Source organism: Python bivittatus, unplaced genomic scaffold (assembly GCF_059951505.1).
Source record: "Python bivittatus isolate LINGU-HERP-01145 unplaced genomic scaffold, Pbiv_v1 ctg000220_np1212, whole genome shotgun sequence".
Taxonomy (NCBI): Eukaryota; Metazoa; Chordata; class Lepidosauria; order Squamata; family Pythonidae; genus Python; species Python bivittatus.
Window position 1 is genome coordinate 8,319,054 of NW_028277048.1, and position 21,824 is coordinate 8,340,877.

General features: G+C 43.6%; 1 protein-coding gene across 3 annotated transcripts in view; it reads right to left on the reverse strand.

Annotated features, from left to right (window-relative positions):
• Positions 1-10: 10 nt before the first annotated feature.
• Positions 11-21,824, reverse strand: part of HUWE1 (HECT, UBA and WWE domain containing E3 ubiquitin protein ligase 1) — a 111,240-nt gene continuing 89,426 nt past the window's right edge. For 2 of the 3 annotated variants that reach the window (XM_088137783.1, XM_088137782.1), the window contains exons 61-84: positions 21,286-21,564; positions 20,391-20,649; positions 20,168-20,301; positions 19,851-20,071; positions 18,785-19,073; positions 18,583-18,685; positions 17,105-17,645; positions 14,392-15,010; positions 9,506-9,624; positions 9,252-9,408; positions 7,762-7,894; positions 7,471-7,673; positions 7,203-7,330; positions 4,830-4,926; positions 4,220-4,375; positions 3,890-4,135; positions 3,523-3,640; positions 2,929-3,069; positions 2,378-2,665; positions 2,175-2,280; positions 1,955-2,072; positions 1,527-1,708; positions 1,046-1,236; positions 11-532 (exon numbers count right to left, since the gene is read on the reverse strand). In XM_088137783.1, the coding sequence (XP_087993909.1) occupies positions 430-532; positions 1,046-1,236; positions 1,527-1,708; positions 1,955-2,072; positions 2,175-2,280; positions 2,378-2,665; positions 2,929-3,069; positions 3,523-3,640; positions 3,890-4,135; positions 4,220-4,375; positions 4,830-4,926; positions 7,203-7,330; positions 7,471-7,673; positions 7,762-7,894; positions 9,252-9,408; positions 9,506-9,624; positions 14,392-15,010; positions 17,105-17,645; positions 18,583-18,685; positions 18,785-19,073; positions 19,851-20,071; positions 20,168-20,301; positions 20,391-20,649; positions 21,286-21,564 (4,931 nt within the window). In that variant the 3' untranslated portion in view covers positions 11-429. The remainder of the gene's footprint in view (positions 533-1,045; positions 1,237-1,526; positions 1,709-1,954; positions 2,073-2,174; positions 2,281-2,377; positions 2,666-2,928; positions 3,070-3,522; positions 3,641-3,889; positions 4,136-4,219; positions 4,376-4,829; positions 4,927-7,202; positions 7,331-7,470; positions 7,674-7,761; positions 7,895-9,251; positions 9,409-9,505; positions 9,625-14,391; positions 15,011-17,104; positions 17,646-18,582; positions 18,686-18,784; positions 19,074-19,850; positions 20,072-20,167; positions 20,302-20,390; positions 20,650-21,285; positions 21,565-21,824) is intronic. The other variant, XM_088137784.1, reaches the window with a different exon arrangement.

Sequence of the window (21,824 nt, forward strand, 5' to 3'; positions counted from 1 at the left end):
GCACAAACAATTTTATCAAGAGTGGGCTTTTATTTTTTTTTCCTTTTTTGGAATTTTTTTAAACCTTAGGTTCCCTTCCAGCAGCAAATGCGTGCCAAGGAAAGAGACCAACAAAAGAATCCAAATGCTCCCTCCCGCCGCCTAATCAACACATTCCAAGCACAAATTAAGAAATGCAAACTAAACCAAAAAATATATATATATTTGTATATATAATTTGTCTTTTTCTCTCCGGGTTGCACCCCACCCCACCCCGCCTCCAAAGACGGTGGACTGGCTGGGGTTCTGTGGCTCTCTTCAGTAAAGGGGCAGCAGGGCACGCACACACACACAGGTGGTTGGAAAAGGAGGAGGAGCATCGCTTGGTTCCACTCCCTCCCGTTGCTCCCCAAGTCTGACAGTAGAAAAATATGGCAGCTGGAGCCACCCTTATGCCAGGCCAAAACCTTCTGAGCATTCCTGGATGGCCAGTAGCAGCATGTGACGCAGTTTCTCATAGCTCTCATAGGCAGGGAGGTCCAGCTGGTTGAAACTGGTGGAAGAAAACAGTAATTAAATGAGGGAAATCAGTTAGATTGTTGCTCGCAGTGTTTTTGACAATGACTCCCACCAGGGGTCTGCACTCCCCTCTTTAAGAATTAATCACCACCAACTCTTCAAACCAAAAACATGTGTTACCAATGCTTCCTTCATTTCTGCATCATTTCTGTTTTTTCTCCTTCACCCTCACAGCAGACGTAAGTGGGAGATTAACTGAAGTGGTACAGAAATCTCCCGCAAAATAATTAAACTCTTCCAGGTATTGCAGGAAAATAATTGCTTAAGTAGCTGTGCCATGGGGTAAGTATAAATACACAAAAGGGTAGCCAATAAATTCCAGATCTCACAGGAGTTGATTAACTGCTTGGATTCTGCAGCACTGCTATTCCTTTAATATTAAGGAGTTATTGCAGAGGGAAGCACTGAAAAAAAAAACTGGGAGTATTCTGAGAAATAACCACGCATCAATAATAGATTTTATCCAACTTTCCCGTTTGCCCCTTACCACGTGTGAGCAGAAGGCAATCTGTCTGTTGAGCGGTCATCTCTGTGGATCTGGAATTTCTGGATACCATTCATGCCCTCTAGGGCAGCAAAGCCCTGCAAGGGTACCTTCGATGTGCCTGTGACGAACTGCAGGAATTTCGCTCTGTCAGCCTGATCAAAGGAACGCAGTGCTCGCCAGAACCACTGGATCTGTATGGACAGAAGGAAGGAAGGAAGGAGTGAGTGAGTGGGATGCAATGTCAGAATTTTTGTTTTGGTTCAGAAACCATGAGAAATTTAAATCCTCCAGAAAAAATGGAGGATCTCCAAAAAGGTAAATATAATAACAGTTTAGTCTCAGAAAGGGAGCCACCTTGATGAGGCTTTTGTAGCAATAATATGATGAATTCTGGGGTATTTCAACATATCCCCATTAGATCTTACCATTGCCTCTCTAGATTAAAGATAAACAGGTAACTGCCCAGAATTGAAAGCCTAACCTGGATGGAGTTTGCCTGGTACTTGTGATACTCTGTGTTGGATTTCAGGTCATCAATATCAATAGTAGGTAGCCCCGAAATTAGTAGCTCCAGCTCCTGTTCAGTGAAGATGGAGATGAGGCGCTTGGGGATAATCTCATAGAAGCCTTCCAAAAAGGCAGCCAGTTGCTTGCGGATTGCCCCTGCAGAAGAAAATAGGACATTTCATTGGGAAAAAGATTCCTTAATTAATCCCTAATTCTCTGTGGAATGTAGTCTATAAATGTATTATTTTCCATATTTGCTCTGTATGCAATTCTGTATATAATTTACCATTTCTCATGTAGTTAGTTGGACAGAGAAGTTTCAAAAAGTCCAAGAATTGACTATGTTGATCTCAACTTGGGTTCGCCCCTGCCATGCCCTAGACCCATTCTGTCCCAACGCACCTGTCATTCTCATCTGACACACCAAGTGCACATATTCCTTCTTGTTTTCCTCAGTCACAAGAATGTTGGCCCCATTGGGCTTGAGGTCACGTACCTCACACACACCAAATTCTTGAACCTATTTGGCAGGGGAAAGGGGGAGGGGAAAGAGCATCAGAAAAGAGCTAAACAAGTTTGAACCAGAGAGTAGGACAAGGCTACCTCTATAACACGTCGTTACCTCAGTGCTGAAGGTGAGGTCGTAGCCCAGTGTGGAGACATCATTCTCCAGGAGATACACCAGTCCCTGGTAGAAATGATAATCCTCGCTCTCCATATCTGTGTACCTGCAGGCAACTGACTGGATTAGAAGCAACTCCTAGATAGGAAAGCTCAACAGATGAATCTATTCATTAAGAGTCTTAAAGCAAATGCACTACTCACCTGACTGATTTGCCCAGGATATGCTTGTAGAAGGAACGGGTGAAGTAGCATTCTAGTAACCGATTGTCATATACTGCCTTTGCCACAATGCGCCCAACAAACTTGAAGTAACTCAGGTGGTTGGGGTTACAGTGAGAAGAAGGATTGATGGTGTAGGTAACCCGATCACCGGGTGACGTGCGGAAAAGCGCATACATGGGGTTAAACATCTCCCGTGAGATTATCATGTACCACTCACGTAGCAAGCCTCCAGCATCCTGGCCCTCTTCTCCTTCAAATACTATGTACCTAACAAGAGGAAGAAAGTGTACATATATAGTAGCAACTGTCAAAGGCAGTGAGATGCTAAAGCTGCCAAGCTCAATCTTCTGTCTCTAGTTTAAGGAAAAACTTAAATTACACATGTACTTTATATGACTTTTTTTTCTGGAGAGCAGCATTCAAAATCCCCCAAGAATAACAACTAATAACAATGTGTACGCCAAGACACTAATTCCACCACAGACTATAGCAAAACTGCAGCAACTGGAGAAGAAGAATATATTGCTTACAGCCTGTTTTTCATTTCTTCAGGTGATTTGCGATGCAACTCCCGGTAAGAATCTTCAAAGACATGATCTCGACGCACATGCACAGCCATATCTTCTTTCCGTAGCCCCTCATCCAACCTTTCCAATTCTTGCCGGAAGTACCTGAAGGAAGAGTAAGCATGCGGCATTACCTCTGACGCTGGGTGATCTTCAAAGCTATGACCACAGAAAGGTGAAGCTGACCTAAAGCAGAGAGTTTTCCTAGACATAGAAAACGAAAAATATGGCAGCTCTTTTGCTGGGTGATTGAGACATTTTTGCTTATCACATCTGGAGAAGCAGAAGAGTAGCTGCACATTTGTCCCATAACAAAATCAAAGTCTGTCAAGTTACTATTATCTCTCTTGCTCTCATCCCAAACTGGGGTAGTTAAAAACACCAAGAATATTCAAACGCAATAGGAAAATCAGCGTGTTCCACTGTGTAACAATCTGTCCTAGTGCTTAAAGGTGGAGCCATAATACAGCATTGTTTCCACTCTCTAATGCTGCTTTGTTTTTAAAGGACGAACCAAAGAAGAAGGAAACCCAAGTATTATCCCACCCTGGAACCTACTTCCGTTTGACATCAAAGTCCAGCACACGTATGTAATCAACAAGGACAGCAAAGGGACCATCAGCCAGGTGAGTGGTGGATTGGCGCAGAATCTGGTTCAGCACAGTGCGATGTGTCTCTATGAGATGAGAGTATTAGTGATAATTCCATTGTAGGATATTTATTATCTTCCCAACCAGCTACTGGTTTTCCAGCTACTAGAATGCCTTCTCCCCCAAAACTGAGCCCAGTTAACTGCATGGTGCCAGCCATGACTTATCATTCATACAAATTATGAATTCTTTTATGGTAGTATTTCTGGTACTCTCATAAAAGAATTCCTTTCGGTTCCCTTGATTTAGTTTGGTATGCCCTAGTTTGAGCTTACCTGCAAAACGGAGGAATTTCTGGGTATCCGGGGGAAGGCTGGAGGAGATATGCATGGATGAAGGCTCACGGGAGAAAAAGGGGTCAAGGGAAGAGGGTGTTGCTGGTGTCAGCGGGGCAGGTGAAAGTGGTGGGGGTTCATCCTTGATATGAGCCAGCTGACTTTCCCGAGTGTCACGTACTGGTGGCTTGCTTTCTCGCTCTGTAGCATGCACCAAAAAGAAGGCCTCCACTGCAGGCTGTAGCACTGTAGAGAAGAAGAAAAAATGAAGTCCCAAGAGGAAGGGAGGCCTAAACTAGTTGGACACCTACAAACAGCTCAGAACCTTACCAAGCACAGCGTGTTGGTCATGAGATTCTTCCAGCTCTTTCAGACACTCGCCCAGCATGTCCCACAATTCATCCAGACTAAGCTGTTCACTGAGCAAAGGAAGATCTGGAGGACGCTCTTCTTTCTCCTTCTCACCCTGCTGGGACCCTTCCAACACTGTGAAAACAAAAAGTTGAGTCCAGAGAGATTGCACTTCTAAAATACAATCTTCCCACCCCAGGCACCCCAGATTTGAGACATACAATGTGTTTGCCCATAATGATATCAGAACACCAAACAAGGGCCTGTATCAGGGACTAGCAACAATTAAATTATTAATTATTACATAGTCCTAATGCAGAAAATAATTAATTTTTCTGTGGCTGAGGAAAGCAGTGGTGTCATGGGGGGGCCATTAAAGTAAAAAAGCATGAGAGTTGGAAAGCATTTTCTGCCAACATCAGAAGGAAATCATTCCTCAATTTTTTAGCAGTGATGTGCCAAATTTCAAACACCTCAGGGCAGTGCAAAATAGGGCCATGCGCAGGTTTTCCACTGATGGCATTCTGAGGTATAACCGCTTCTCCACATTAATGGCAGCCACCAATCAGCCTCCCACGCAGATACTGACCGACTGACTGGGTGTCTTGTGTGGTGGGTGACGGCTGATCCACATCCATTGGGGATTCATCTCTCCTCACAGAACCCTCTGCTTGGTTTGACTCCGACTGAAGAGAAGAGAAACACACCAGTAAATGCTGCAGTCTTCTAGGAGTACTGAGGAAGTAAGTGATGGGAGATCAGCCCAATCACTTCCACAAGGAAGGGTAGAAAATGGACCACACTGAACTGTACATGGTAGCCCTACTACTTTTCCCACCCACCACAAAGACCAAAAGAGGTTAAACATGCTGTTGCACACAAGCTAAAATCTGCAGAGAGAAAATGAACAAAATGGCATTGCTACAAAAGTAGAGGATGGCAGGGGAAAAAGCCAGCAAGAAGCATGAGATGCATGAAGGCCGATCGTTTACAGTTCAAAGGTGGTACATGCACTTGAATGAGAAGTTCTTTAAAAGCAAAGAACAGGAGTGGAAAGAAGTGGGACGTTGTCATCAGGGCCTTTCCTGCAGGAGATAACTCATAAATCAAGGTTATATACTGTACTAAGGCAGCTTGGCCTTAGTATATTGTTGACTCCAGCTACTGCAATATGATGCGCTTAAGTTTATTGTTAAATAAACAATAAACTTAAGCACGTCATGGTTTGATTAGCAAACCTGGTTATATTGAGAAAAGCCCATGGTGTGGGAGGCTCATCCCTCTCTACAATAGCATTTATAATGTAGCTGGTTGGAAAACCTCCTGTGAAGCTGGAGCATTAGGGTCTCAAAGATGCAAACAAGAAATTACCAGTGAAGTATCTGGAAAGAGTGGGTCAAGGACTGCACACATATCTGGTCTCATCAGCAGTTGTTGTGTACGCAAGATGTACTTGTGCATTCAAGCAACCTAGGTCCTGTCTTATATATAATAAATTATTTCCAACTGCTGAAATCCAGAAGTAAATGCAATGTTACGTCTCTGAAAGGCAGCAAAAGAAAGCAGTAAGAGGTAGTGCATGCACAAGCCTTCAGAGTCTGGACTTCGTAACTCAATAAATGTGATATTCTAAGCTAGGCAGTACAGTTGCTGCAACTAAAAATTGGCCTTACTCCTCAGCCATGATTGCGGAAGTATAAAATAGATGCTGGATTCAAACTGAGTTAGAGCTACAATGGATGTCAGCTCATTCACAGCCAAGCACTCCAGTCTGAGTGCTTTGGGGCTTGGAAAAGAGAGTAAGGTTGAAGAGCAGAGGAAGGTAAGCCACAGCCATGGTTATAGATCATGTATTCAACCTATAACTCTAGTAGTTTTGGGTAGCTCCTCTGTCCAGACCATGATTTTTAAAGCAGAAGTCCCAGAATGTATAAGTCAACTTGAGAACATCTGAAGTGCTTTATTTTATCATCTGTCAGATGAGATCACAGAGGAGATTCCTGGCTACTGCTTTTTGAACATTTGCCAAAAGGATACCATAATGGCTACCTTTAATTTTTTTATTAGAGATTTAATAAATTCAACAAGCAAAAAGCAAAAATGGGAAATCTGCCAAACTGATCTGATTCATAAGTGCAACATTTCTATTTTTTAGCCAACAGTCTTAGGCCAAACAGTGTAGGAAAATTGCTGGAGTCTCAAAAACATTATTTCCTTCTGATCCTGACAAAGCTACTTGCCATCTGAGATGTAGAGCTCCCATATAACACTTTGGTAAATAGTCCAACCTTCCCTATTATGAGCAGGCAAAGCAAAATACAGTAATTATATTCTCAAGTTCCAATCTGACAAGAAATGACAGTGTATTAACAACATATTCACAGCAAGAAAGGATGAGCTCTACCACAGTGGGCTTGAGGAAAAGAGCATCAAGCGTACATGGACGCTCTTCTACCACAGGTCCTCCTCCATTCCATTCATCCCTTGCAGATCTCTCAATATTCAGGAAAAGGAAAATAAGTGACATTTAGCAAAAAAAAAGTCTAAAGCCACTGAGAGGCTAGAGGCACACCCACTTAGAAAAAAGAACCTGAAATACATGTTGGGACAGTTAAGAGTACAAAACAATACTTGTGTGAATGGAAAACCCTAAGGTCACAGTTTGTTAAGACATTCTGGGAACATTTTTGAAGTAAGATCTGTCAGCCACTTCTGAAAAGAGATGCAGAGATCCAGCCAGCTACAAAGAGCAATGCTCCTAAATTATAAGGCTGCTGCTGCGAGCCTTCCCTCTGAGGAACAGATCTCTGTGATTAGGTGATGAAGCTCTCTCCTGCACAAAGAGGCTCTGATGACAAGAGCAGATAACCATAAAGGAGAAACAATGAGAAAGAAGAATGAAAAAAGGAGTTTCAAATAAACAAAATGAGTGGCCTACAAGCGCCACAGGCACCATGCTAACCGTTGTTGCTTGCTGCTGCCTCCGGGCCCTCTGACCCTCACGTACCATTTGTATAATGGCGTCAGCCTCAGCCTCCAGCTGCCGAACAGCGGCCTGGATGCTGCTAACTGAGCCCAGACCGGAAGTACCTGCACAAAAAAGAGAAAGAGGAGAATGAAGAGTCTACTGGGGCTCAGCCCCTGATTTCAGCTTTAGAGTGGGGACTCTGAACTGCAGTTGCTTGATGCAACTTCAGGGTCTGCCTGGATTGATCTCCTACCCAACATACCTAGCCTGCCTGTCTGTTTTGCCTTTTTGTTGGCACGGCGTGTGTCATCCCGCAGTTGGATGATGACCTGTAGCACCCTTAAGAAGAACTTCTGCGTGGAGGTTTTAGAGGTCAGCATAGACATTGAGGGTAGCTGGAGCTCCCGACCACCCAGGGGGCGCTTCTGCGAGGCCACAATCACCACATTCTCAGCAATGTCAAACCTGTGAGAGGGAGCAGGGTTGGGAAGGGGAAAAGTCAGCGAAGTATACTCAACACAAGGAGAGAAGGACCGGCTTAGAGGAGACTCACCGACTCTGCATCTTGCCTTTCAATTTGGTGGTCTGAGGCTGCTCCTCTGGGAGCCCGTCTGGTGACAGAGACTCACACTGCGCTCGACGCTGCTGCTCTAAATTGTATTCTCGCAGCTCTGCCAACAGTGTACCTGAAAAGGGAGAATTTGGGGCTGAAACTGATCGTGCCTGCCAAAGGAGAACATCCCGTAATGTTATCTCTCCTATAAAAAAGTATCCAAAACCGCAAACTGTATCTGCAAGGGCTATCTTAACAGGATTAAAAGATCAACAAACAATTAAACATTCTGCCAACATAAAAATCAAGACAATAACAACCCTGCCTGAACAAAAAATATTTGCATCAGGGAACAGAAACTTAATAGTGAAAAGGATTAATCAAGCCTCCTGTGACAGATGATTCCACAACTGGGATGCAGCTGTTGAAAACGTTCCTTTCACATGCCCAAAATAATCTAGCATAAGCCAATATTAGAACTCAAGGACAGTCTCTATCGCATCAGAGAGAGTGGCCAGAAGGGTACGGGTGATCCTGGATGCAAACCATTTAAGGTTCTGGCAGGTAATATCTAGCACCAAAACATGCTGCAGCACCTCCCCCGAATGAGCAAATGGATACTTATGATCAACTCAGCTGCTGGATTCTGATGCAACTGGAATGTCCAAAGGCTCCTGAGGAATAGCTCCATTAAGATATATACCATTTATACATTGGCATCACTAGAGATGGGATTGATCTATTTGGCCTCAAGAAACAAATCTGGATCCATAAATCACAAACCATTACACCTCTATTTGAGGCAGTGAACCTTTTTTAAACAAGCCGCATGTCCTGAGAAATAGCTTCATACTAGTAGCCCATACAGGCAGTCCTCACTTACTGACCACAACTAGAACCAGTAACTCTGTCACTAAATGCTGCAGTTGCTAAGCAAAACTTCACGTGACTGCACCAGACTTAGGATCTCACTTCCACTTCCATCATTAAGCGAATCACCATGGTTATTAAGAAAGACATCACGTGACAACTTGCAATTTCATTTCTGTGTTCTCCATTAATTCTGCTTGTTGGAAGCTGGCGGTGAAGCACCTGAATGGCGATCATGTGACCATGGGATGCTGCAATGGTCACAAATGTGAGGATTGGTCGCAAAACTTTTTCCCAACAGTCGTAACTTCGAATGGTTGCTAAACAAGATGAGGACTACCTGTATAGTGCAATTCCCTATACTGAGGAAGTTCTAACAGGATTGTCTCAATTTAAAGCAAAGAAACAAGCTTTTGAAACAATCTTGGCTGCAAGGAGAGATTGCTCTAAACATTGGCTACAATGTATTCTCAAGGGTGTCCTCAGACTTGTGTATCAGCACAGCACTGCTTCTTTAAAGAAGCCCTTTTCTGGCTTCATCTCTGGATTGTGATGCTCAAAGAAAAAGGCAAGGCTTGGGCATTAACTCTACAGTGCTTCCAACACAGGTATTTATTTACCTATCTGTTTGCAAAGAGTATAGCCCAGTTGCCGGGCCCCGTTAAGCAGGAGCTTGAGCACAGTGTCACGTGTGGTTGGGTCACCTCGTGACAGTTGTAAGAGAACATTGGCAGCATCTTCCAGGCCTTCTTCAGAGCATGAGTGTGATGTCAACACCTAGCAGACGAAAAGAGAGTTTTGTTATAGAGCTAGAAGTTTGAGCCCCTACTCTCCACCTCTTGATGGCCGCTCCCATCACTCTACTGTCACTCACCTCCACAGACAGCTGAAGCTGGTTTTCCGTTAGGCCTGAAGCTGCCATTTTGCTATCAATCCCACCTCCACCTCCTCCTTCACCCACCTTAGCTGGAGATTTGCTTGGTTTTGCAATAGCTGCGAAGAGAGACAACATGCAAAATCCATGTCATCTTGGATTTAAACTTCATATTAGAATAACCAGAAAATCCTCGATACTTTATGTGCAAGCCTCTACTGAACTTTCTCCTGCCATTCCTATTTTAGAAGCCTTCAACACATTGCAGAAACCAATAAAATAGAGATCCCTTCCACCATCCACATTTCTCCCAGTCAAGGCCTTACTGTTTATCAATCGATTCTAGTACAATTAAGGCATCAGGTGGAGAGTGGACAGACCCAAGTTCAGGTCCCTACTCAGCCATGAAGTTCAGAGTGATTTTGGACCAGTCATTAAGTCCTAGTCCATCCTGCCTCACAGAGTAGTTATAGTGAGGATCACATGAGGGGTGACACACTATGTACACCCTTTTGAGCTTCTAGAGAAAAAGCAGGACATAATCACATTAACAGTAATTCTGTGAGAGCACAATATACAGTACTGTGCAAAAGTTTTAGGCAGGTGCGAAAAAATGCTGTAAAGTAAGAATGCTTCAAAAATATATATTGTAATTGTTTATCAATTTACAAAATGCAAAGTGAGTGAACAGAAGAGAAATCTAAATCAAATCAATATTTGGTGTGACTACCCTTTAGGTTCAAACCAGCATCAATTCTTACACTTGCACATTTTGTACACTTGCACAAAGTCAGGGATCTTGTAGGATTAGAGTCAGGTGTATGATTAACCAATTATACCAAGCAGGTGCTAATGATCATCAATTTCATATGTAGGTTGAAACAGTCATTAACTGAAACAGAAACAGCTGTGTAGGCGGCTTAAAACTGGGTGAGGAACAGCCAAACTCTGCTACTAAGGTGAAGACAGTTTCATGTCACAGGGCATATACCATGGCAAGACTGAACACAAGCAACAAGACACAAGGTAGTTATACTGCATCAGTGAGGTCTCTCCCAGGCAAAAATTTAAAAGCAGACTGGGGTTTTAAGATGTGCTGTTCAAGCTCTTTTGAGGAAGTACAAAGAAATGGGCAATATTGAGGACCATAGACACAGTGGTCGGCCAAGGAAACTTAATGTGGCAGATGAAAGACACATCATGCTTGCTTCCCTTCAACATTGGAAGATGTCCAGCAGTGCCATCAGCACAGAACTGGCGGAAACCAGTGGGACCCAGGTACACCTATCTATTGTCCAGAGAAGTCTGGCCAGAAGTGGTTTTCATGGAAGAATTGCGGCCAAAAAGCCATACCTCCAATGTGGAAACAAGGCTAAGCGACTCAATTATGCACGAAAACATAGGAACTGGGGTGCAGAAAAATGGCAGCAGGGGCTCTGGACTGATAAGTCCAAATTTGAAATATTTGGCTGTAGCAGGAGGCAATTTGTTCGCTGAAGGGCTAGAGAGCGGTACTGTGATGGAAGGCTTGAGTGGGGAGGATTCTGAAATGGAGCTTCAGGGTTACAGGGAGGGGGAGTGACATTCCAAGCATCTCCTCAGCCTCCAGCTGGACTGTGTGAAAGTAAGGGGGAAGAGATTGGCTCCTCCCTAAGGGCTTAGTGGTTATAGTTGCTTTCGTTGGGGAATTAGTCTGGTGAGATTCTGTCCTTTAGGTTGTTGTTGTTCAGTTGTTAAGTTGTGTCCAACTCTTCGTGACCCCATGAACCATATTGTGCCAGGCCTTCCTGTCCTTCACTGCCTCCCTGAGTTTGCTCAGTTTCATGCTCATCCTTTAGGTACTAGCAAATAAAGAAGCTGAACTACTTTCCGGACTATCTTGTGTGATTCTGGACTGAACCTGACAGGTACAATAATGAGTGTCTGCAGGCAATAGTGAAGCATGGTGGAGGTTCCTTGCAAGTTTGGGGCTGCATTTCTGCAAATGGAGTTGGAGATTTGGTCAGGATCAATGGTGTCCTCAGTGCTGAGAAATACAGGCAGATACTTATCCATCATGCCATACCATCAGGGAGGTGTGTGATTGGCCCCCAAATTGGCAGAACAGTGGCCCCAAACATACAGCCAATGTCATTAAGAACTATCTTCAGCATAAAGAAGAACAAGGAGTCCTGGAAGTGATGGTTTGGCCCCACAGAGCCCTGATCTCAACATCATCGAGTCTGTCTGGGATTACATGAAGAGACAGAAGGATTTGAGGCAGCCTACATCCACAGGAGATCTGTGGTTAGTTTTCCAAGACATTTGGAACAACCTACCTGCCGAGTTCCTTCAAAAACTATGTGCAAGTGTACCTAGAAGAATTGATGCTGGTTTGAAGGCAAAGGGTGATCACACCAAATATTGATTTCATTTGGATTTCTCTTCTGTTCGCTCACTTTGCATTTTGTAAATTGATAAACATAAACAATTACAATATACATTTTTGCAAGCATTCTTACTTTACAACATTTTTTCACATCTGCCTAAAACGTTTGCACAGTACTGTAGGTATAGCAGAGTATTTCTAGTACAGCAATCAGCCTGAAAGCCTCAGCTTCCTATTCTCTAAAAAAAAAATTAGCTTTCATGTTGTTTACACTGATACATTTGAAACTATATGGCTATGTCCACCAAAGCTTTAGAAACCAGAGAATGACTAAATAAACAAAGGAACACCGGATGTGAGGCATCAACCAAAATAATCTCTCCTACCATCCAGAAAATAGCAATCTTGTGACCAAGGTTTTTAGTATAAAAACTCTTTCAGCCTCATCTCAATCAAGGTAATAGCTCACATGCCACCTCTGCTGAAGAAAAGAAGATAAGACAGAAGAGACACACTGCTATTGAAGAAGGAGGTAATGGATTGACTGAAGCACCAATCCCCTAAATCTAACGAGAAGGTAACGTTAGCAACTTAGAGAACATATTTCAAAAGTGAATGCATCCTGAACATTTTGGCTGTTATTGAGACATTATACTTAACCTCCAAGTGAATGGGCTAAAGATTTGGTGGCCCACAGCAATTCAAGTAAGTTATGGCTAAAATATTGTCTGCTTTGGTTAAGACATAATGCACTATAAATCACACATGAGCAGCTCAGGATCAATTTGCTGTTAACTGATATTATCTTCAAGATGGGTGTCCGTAATAGGGCTAGATTAGAATATGAGGCATTCTTCACATTCCAACTTTGGATCAAAACAGTCTTGTAAAAATAATGGCTAACCTCTCTGCTGATTCATCAAGCCTCTTAAGAAACTCCAGTCCACCCTGACCATGTTCCTCATCAGACAAAGCCAGGGTGGAGGTTGTAAAGGCTCTTTCCTCTCAAGAGATGCAGGAAACCTTGAATTTTGCCTAAGATTAGCAGTGATTTAAGTCAAATAGCTTGAATCAAATACTTTGGAAAAGGATAACATCCACAATGACGTCCCAGAAAACCAAGGACCAGAATTCCATAACTTTCCCTGAGGGGCAGGTATGTTCTTTCCAAAAGTATTAAAGCACTGAATTCTTAGCAAGACATCAATAGTATTTCTCTGCAAAAAAAGTTTTCTATATTGATAGTTAGCTTTGGTTTCATTGGTATTTGAGCGCATTTGAAAAAATAATTTGGTTGGTTGGTTGGCCATGTTTTTTATATTCATAATTACAGTGTGCTGCAGTCCTTTGTGCCCTTTTGTTTATGGAGGCTTCAGAGTGCGTTTAAAAAAAGAATCTGCTGATTGGCCTGCTTTCGGGGGGGGGTGTACACTGTACATACTCTTGGGTATACTGTTGCATTTTACTGCAGAGGAATATTTGACCTGCTGTTTTGACTTATTTACTGCAGTTATTCTGGTCTTTAAGCAGGTCAAATGTAAAAAAAAGTGTTGCTATGCTGAGCAAAGGTGTGTGCACGATTCATAATTACTCTTGTTTTGTTATATTTAGGATGTAAATATAATTGATACTTAGGATGTAAATCTTTCCATTCTTGTTTTGAATTAGCATACTTTACTTATTTTATTAGATTTATATTCTCCTTTTCATTTTGGAGCTCAAGGCAATGTACATATGGCTAACCCCTAAAATGGAAAATTCTGGCTCTTTCTTTAAATTCCAGAAAAAAGGCAACTATACATGTATTATTTAGGGACTGGAAATCTCAGACCTTCTTTATCTTCCATTGCCAAAAACAATCCCTATGGTAGCTATGACCGGCACATACATACATACCTACCTACCTACAGGTAATTGCAAAAAGGTAATTCTATCACATCAGCCGCAAAACAGCTGTTATGGTGGCTATACCTGGCATGATGCAGGAAGCTATAGCTATCGATATAGCCAATTACCTCATCACTGCTGTCTTGCACTACACCTCAGTAGCTGATGCAAAGTGTTTAGGCAGTTGCTGTATAGTTCCCCTCATCATTTGAATGTGTCTAAACTTTTTCTTTTCTTTTCTCTGTGCCATCCATTGTGGAAAGCCAAAGAGGGAAGAGAATAGAGAGAAGAGAGATTTAAAAAAAACAACAAAATGCAGAGGCAGATCAAGAACAAATGTACAGTGAAGTACAGAAGATTAAAAAGATCAAGAAGTGAAAGGGAGCTCTATCCTGGGCAAAAAAAGGGGATGAAGTGAAAGGAGGAAGAAGCTTGGAGGGTTTTATATACTAAAGATCATGGTCACATAATCTCTACCTTTCTGGTCAGTGAGGGAGATTCTGACTGCTCCACAACACTGGGGAAGATTCCTAGTAGCTGGGAGTGAGGCCTAAGTATCTCTTGTAACTCCTACAAAACTAGACTAGGCTTCCCTTTCTCTGCCCCACCGCCCCCAAATGAGAGGACTTACTGGACACAGCAGTGGGGACAGTTGATGTGGTGGTTACTGTGGCAGCAGCCCCAGAAGTGGCAATAGAAGCAGCAGTTGCAGCCACCGCTGCCGCTGCCAGGGCAGAGGCAGGAACAGGAACAGGAACAGGAACAGGGACTGGGAGGGGGGCGGGGGCAGGGGCAGGAGTAGGAGCAGGGGTGGGGGCAGGGGCTGGGGTGCTGGTTGCATTAGGAACAATATAATTGGCTGCCCCCTCAGCCGCGTTCTTGTTCTCAGGAAGAGCAATGGAGATGAGAGACAGCAGGCGCAGCAGCTTTTCAGTCAGCAGAGAGCTCCGTCTGATCACTGGGTGCGACAGCATGTTCATCAGCTGGCCCAACGGAGAGGCTTCCAAGCTGTAGGGGGAGCTCTCCCCTTCTGAGCCAGAGCTCACAGGCACAGATTTGATGGAGTTCTTGCCCTTGCGGCTTACATTCATGTTATCCAGTTTGACCAACAAGTCCCAGAAGTCTGTGGAGATGCCACTTGTGCCCATCTGACCTGGGCAAGGGCTGCTCGACTGCTTAGTACCACGCTCCCGCTCATTTTCACAGTTGGTCTCTTTGGTCCGCTGCTGTGTGAAGTGGCTGGGAAACACCTGGAAAGGTAGGGAAAAGGAAAGGAGGAGAATTAAGCCTCTTTCTAGGATCTCTGAATCCATGCTGGTATTCTGCATTCAATTTTAAAAGATTACTAGTTGTTCCTTTCTGATTTCACAATGCAACAATAAACCCTTTCCATTTAACTGCCCCCACCTCCCCCAAGCCCCATGTACACATGCCACTTTCTAGGGCTAGATTCTCTAGGTTCTGGAAAAAACTGAATAGAGGGGTAGAAGCAATTAACTGCCCCAATGTTAGAGGCCAGTCCGATTCTTCAGATTCAGGCAGACCCTTAGCCTGTATTGCAGGAATTAACAGAAGAGAATGCACTGGGGGAAGAGTCATTTGAGGAGACACAAGTACAGGCTGGGTTGGCTGACCCAGAGCCTGAATTAGGCAAGGTCCTGAGGCCAGCAGCAGGTCACATATTATGAAAGGTAGAACAAAGGAAATCAAGCCATCTACTTGAAAGAAAGAAGCCTGACTTAGCAAATTAGTCAATCTGGCAGTCAGGGGACAGTTGCGTATCTGGCTCTTGGTGGCAAACTATGTTCTAACTCCCTTCTTGCATCTTGGTCCATGTGGTGTTTTGGATTACCTGGCTAATTTGTGGATTAGACAGTGTCTACTCTTGGATCTTCTCTGAATCTGTGATTGGTTTTTCTGGACTCTTTTAGAAAAGAAAGCACTTGAGCTCACTTTTTAAAACACACTTAAAGTAGGAAGTTTTATATCTCTCACACACTTTTGTGTTACTCCAATTGAAGATTTACAAGTGTAATAAATACCTTGAGCTTGTAGCAGAACTATCTGTGTATGTAACTGGCAGCACAGAACACATAATATACCTCTAGAAAATGTATACAGTACCTGTTTGTAGCTTATTGTCAATGGTAGCTAATAAAAAGGAATTCAACAGCACTAGCACTGAGCAGTCACATCTCAAGCACAGAATAAAATCAGCCCACCCACTCCTAAAGACTCACTCTCGAATGCTAGAATTAATATAAATAAGCATTCTTGCTCCTTGCCTAGAATACCAGTAGTGTTTCTTGCCCTGTAACCTGGAAGAACAGTGATTAGTTGCAGTCTCCTCTTGGATAGGCATAAAGCAAATATACAACAGACTTTCATTCATTGTAAAATTAATGAATGCTGAATACAGCTGGTAACGTAATAAGGAAAATTCATAAAACCAATGCTCTGTGAAACCACATTATCTTGTAGTGGGCAGGCCTGGAACTGGGGTAAGCCTTCCCACTGAAAAGATTTAAGCATCAATGTCCTGAAACTGCAGCAAGTGGGTGGAGAAACCACTTCAGGGTAACTTTTACTACTGAAGGGGAGAAGCTATGAATTCCACATGTTTTACCTTTAAATTCATACAACTCTTTTGGATAAAAGAAATAGGACCAGAGAAGGCTACAGTATTTTTGTATTTCAAACTTGGCACATGGACTTTGAGGGGAGGAATTATTGCAGCCTACTGCACCAGAACTCTGGCCAAATCAACCCATAATGAGGACAACAATTCTGTCAGACAATCACTGGGCCAATGTTTTCACAGAAAGGGATTTACTACTGCTGTTGAATAACCACCACCACAAGGGAGAAGTAAGTTTTAGTTGTGTTTCATTCTTCAAATCTAAGAATGAAAACGCTTAGAAATACTGAAATACAAACTATAATTCCACTCTTCCCCCATTTATAATTTATTGTGATTCTATATGGTTTTTTTTTAAGTGTTTATGCTGCAGTGGTTCTCTTTATTGTATTTAGCACACCAATGGACAAGATGGATTTAAATCTTGTAAATAAGGTATACTATTATACATATGAGTAGCTGCACTGTTCATTGCTTTCTATTCAGGAACTTATAGTATTTTCCCTACATCTATCTCCCTGTGATAATCATCCTTGTCATCTTGCTCTATACATGGAATTAATTTTGTTTTCTTAACTGTGCAACTATCTCAACCTTTTCTCTAAGACAAACTGGCCTGCTTCCTTCCAGTATTCCCCAGAATGAAAAAAATACTGCTGCTCCACATCCTATCAAGAGTAGCACACTAAACATCTCTTGCCTTCACCTTGGCAAGTTGGATGAGAGTATCAAGTACATGGCGGCAGACCACCGGAGCAGCCTGTGGATGTATATGAACAGTGGAACCAGCAGCAGCATGTTTCTCTGTGTGCTTGCGGCCTCCTGCCCGTTGGATCTGGAAGATGTTGGTTCTACAACCCAGAGCTGCATCCATAGAAACTGAGAGCCAAGAAAGTTGCCCTGAGCTTTTGGATTCCATCTTATGCAATAGGTCAAGTGGCCGGCTGTCTGGGGCACAGCCCTTGGCTGCCCTTTTGCCTTTGTCATCTGGCATGACAGTCCCCTTGGGTGTCTCCACACACAGTTCACTCTCACTGCTGCGTTGCAGGATGGAAAGTAGACTCCGAATCACCCAGCTACGCGTCTGTGCATGATAACAAAGGTTCCGCAGCACCCGATGAAGCCGGCTTGTGTTCAGTTTTGGCTCGTCTACAAATAGCAGGACCAACAGACAGGACAAGGCCTCGTGGTCCAGCAGAAGGCGTCCACGCAAACGTAGCAGACTGTCTACATTGCTGCCTGATGGTCTAGGAAGCAACAATAAAAATATCAGAGAAGTTTACACCATACTCCAAAAGCACAAGATAATTCTTTAAGGCATCCAAAGGAAACCTTTTCCATCAAAGATAGACTCACTCACTAGAAGCAGGTTTGCTCATGTCGTAACTTCAATGATGAGTTGGAAAGTTCTCTTTTCCTGTCAATACTCATTCTGTTAACCAGACTGAGTCTGAACCCCTCAAAGTTTGAATCAAATACAGTATGCTTGTCCTCAAGGCTGCTAGTTCTTAAAACTACAGGTAGTCCTCTACTTATGACTATGCACTGAAAAAGGTGATTCACGACTGGTCCTCACACTTATGACCGTCACAGCATCCCCATGATCACATGATCAAAATTTGGGCAATTGGCAACTGGCATGTATTTACAATGGTTGCAGCATCCCAGGGTCATGTGATCGCCATTTTGCGACCTTCCCAGCTGGCTTCCAGTGAGCAAAATCAATGGGGGAAGCCAGATTTGCTTACCAACCATGTGATACGCTTAATGACTGTGGTGATTCACTTAACGGCCACAGCAAAATGCCATAAAATTGGGTGCAGTCACGTGATGCCTCACTTAATGACTGCATCACTTAGCGACTGAGGTTCCAGTCCCAACTGTAGTTGTAAGTTGAGGACTACCTGTATAGCTCTGCTCTTTATTTCCAAAACAGACCAATCTGTCCTTCAGCTTACACAGTGAAGCAGAAAGAAAGGCAGTACTTTTTGGAACAGCTAAGCATAGACATTTTCTTATTCCTGGAGATAGATCATGGCCGCTCCAATTTTTAAACTTCAAGTTAACCTCACCTCCATGGCATTAGCATAACTACTTTGGGGCAATTATTACAGCTCTAGTTTTGCTGATCACACAGAGCACCCCTCCTCCAGAGAAATCCTATCTCTACTCAGTATCTAGTACCTGCTGTGGCTGCTGCTACCACCCATCTGGAAAGTACCACCTCTTTGTACAGCCAAGCGTGTATACTGGACACCTCTGTTTCCACTCAGTCGGCTTGTGAAGGCTGGGTAGAGTGAAGAGGGGAGCAAAGTAATTAAATCAGGAGCTGAAATCTAATAAACCAAAGAATGCATGATGACAAAGCATGAAAGGCTTGCCTTACCTGGACTACGCAAAATAGCAGACAAGGCAGAAGTGCTAGAGTGGCCAAAGAGACGCTCATGCATTAGTTGACGCTGGCGTGCTTCTTGTTCTCGCCGCAGAGCCTGTGCCTCAGCAGCAATATCAGGAGGCATGACTGCCAATACGCTATCCTCCATGTCCTCCAGCACACTGCGCCGCAGATCTGATGGCAGTGTTTGAATGAAAGTTACTGGATCCATGGGTGTGTCTGAGCTTGTGCTTTGAGCAAGCTCACGCCTTTGCTGTTCTGCCCGCTGCTGTGCCAATACCTGGAATAGAAGAAAAGATTTTAAAAGCTTTAGGGTTGGGCATGGTTGGGACCAAAACATAAAAGCCAACCGTTTCCTCATCACAATGAGGCCTTAAATGCTAATCCAAAGGCACAGAGAGTTTCTAAAAGCAAAGCACTTCTTCAACCACATGTCCTCAAAAACAGCAACGTTTAAAATGCCAGTTATCCAGCATCAATATAAATGAGATGCTGATACGATATTAAGCCTTAAGGGGAGGAATGAAAAAACTGATCCAGTGCATCTGATGAAGTGAGCAGCTTTACAAAAGCTTATACTTTTTAACAAAATGTATTAGTCAGAAAAGGTGCTACCAGATTCCTGTTTTTCTGCCACCATGGACTAACATGGCTCTCCTCCTACAAGTTTGAAAAATTAAGTGTAAAAAAGTCCTTACAAAAGAACTATTAATTAAATAGCTCACAACTGGAACATCTGTATGAGTTTCTCAGGAACACTTTAGCTTGATTCTGATATTAGTTAGTGTCTCATTTAAAAAATTAAATCTCCTTTACACAGAAAGAGCAAAGCTATTCTGGATGTTTATTTCATAAACAGACTCCATTCCACAAACTTGGATGATCATGAAATTCCTTTCCTTGGAGACTTTACAGAAGAGAATTACACAAGTATGACTAAAGAATGATTTAGATAAACAAGATCCCAATACTGTGGACTACAAGGATAGCTTCAATTTCTTACTTCTACAAATCAACTGCCTCAATTTTGTGTTAGCCTTAAGAAGTATAGTAATACCTCTTCTTGGATAGCTGGGGGCAAAGCAGCTAAGAACTCTGGACTGACTTCTGTCACACCAGGATTGCCAACCACAGGAGGTGTTGGAGTTGCAGCAGTGGTGGTAGGGGCAGCACGGGCAGGAGGCCGGATACCCAACTGGTTTTGCAGCACTTCACGTCGAATGTCATCAGGCAGGGCAGCCAAAAAAGATGGGTCAACACCTTCAGGAAGATTTATTCCTATTGAAAAGGACATTAGATACAACTGTTGGTGCTACAGAAAAAAGTTAACTATTATAAACCCACTGTTATCTTTTTGGGTCCTGTAATGTTTACCTGCCAAAGGATCTTCCTCTTCACTGCTGGTAGAAGGCAATGGCTCTTCCAAGATGCCCCGAGAATCAGCACCAGAAATGGCTACAGCTGAATCTCTGGTGGAGGAGCTCTCTGAGGAGGAAGCAGGTGGGGAACTGGGTAGCAGGAAACAGTATTAATGATTAGTGCAGTGCTAACACAAACAAGACAGGTCATCTTCTTATATTTGATTTCTGGCCCTTACCCATCATCCACCTGCTGGCCAGGATCAGGCTGGCCCTCCCTAGCAGTGTGGGCATTTGACCCTTGCTGGGTTGCATCAGCTGCTGCCACCACAGCATCTGTGCCCGCCTGTTCCACAGTGCTAGCCCCACCACTCTCTCCAACGCCTTCTTCCAAATTGCACGAAGCCAGGCTGCTGGTGTCCATGGGTGAGCCCTCCAGCTGGCTGCTGACGGCAGTCAAGGCATCCGAGTCTTCGGCTCTCTCTGGAGAGAGCGAAGCTGGTGGGAAAAGCAAGACGAGGGCTCACGGGCAGGGAACTCAAATTCTTTCACAGAGATTCACAGAAAGATGCAGCTTTCTCATAGGAACTTCATGGGAGTTGAAGCCCTCTCCAAGAAATTATGACAGAGAACATTGCTTGTCATACTGGATTGAAAATCTGTTGTTAATTAAGATTGCTAGCACCAGGTTAGCTGAGCTCTTCTTTCAATTCAACAAGACAATACCACATTTTGGCTGTAATGTATTAAAAGACTCTGGAGTGACAGACTGAAGAACTTGACTTGAAAAACCATCAAGGCAGAATACTAATCCAAATAAATTGGCCCAACATGTCATCATTTAAGAGTCAAAATGTGAACTCATTCCTCCATAAAAAGGCTGGTTTTTTTGAAACAAAAAAAGGTTAAAAAAGAGGTTAATTGAGATAGCCAAGACGAAATCACAGTGGGGATTGTTACGTAGACATTTACTTTGCATGTTAAAATTGCACACGAATATACACACATAAACACAAACCCTTGAAAAAAATAGGCTGAACATTTGGAGAAAGATAGGAAACATGACTGCATAGATGTGTACAAGGGACAGAAAGGGGCAACACTGGCTGCAGGGTGAAGCCTAAGGCCACTTACTGATGGTGGGGGCAGGTGAAAGCTCCATCTGCGTGGCCTCGGCGTCTGTGCTCAGCCTCCCGGGGCCCGAGTCCTCCTGCTCCACTGGCATCAGCAGCTGCCCAGAAGCCTGAGCAGTGGACTGCCCCACCAGCTCCGAAGGGAGCTCTCCTGCCCCTGTCGCTTGTTGCTGTTGCTGCTGGGGGCTCTCCAATGTGACCAGAGTCTGCTTAGGGCCAGCCGAGGTGTCTTTGGCGGCAGTTGAGACCGCGGGGTAGCCGTCGGGATGGGTGGCACCATCTGGGAGCCAAGAAAGGGAGGGAGGCTGGCTTAAAACCCAACCCACTGAGCAGCAGGAGGATTTCAAACAGGGCCTTGGCTTCACCCTTTTTTTAGCAAAGCAAAGCTAGAACTCCAAGTTTGCACAAAGCTAGGTGGATGAGAAAAACATAACACAATCTTGGGTACTTTACCCCACACAGGGAAAGTAGTAAGTTGTATAGTTATCTCTGATTTGGGGCACAAATCCCTACCCCACAACAATACAACTTACTACCTCA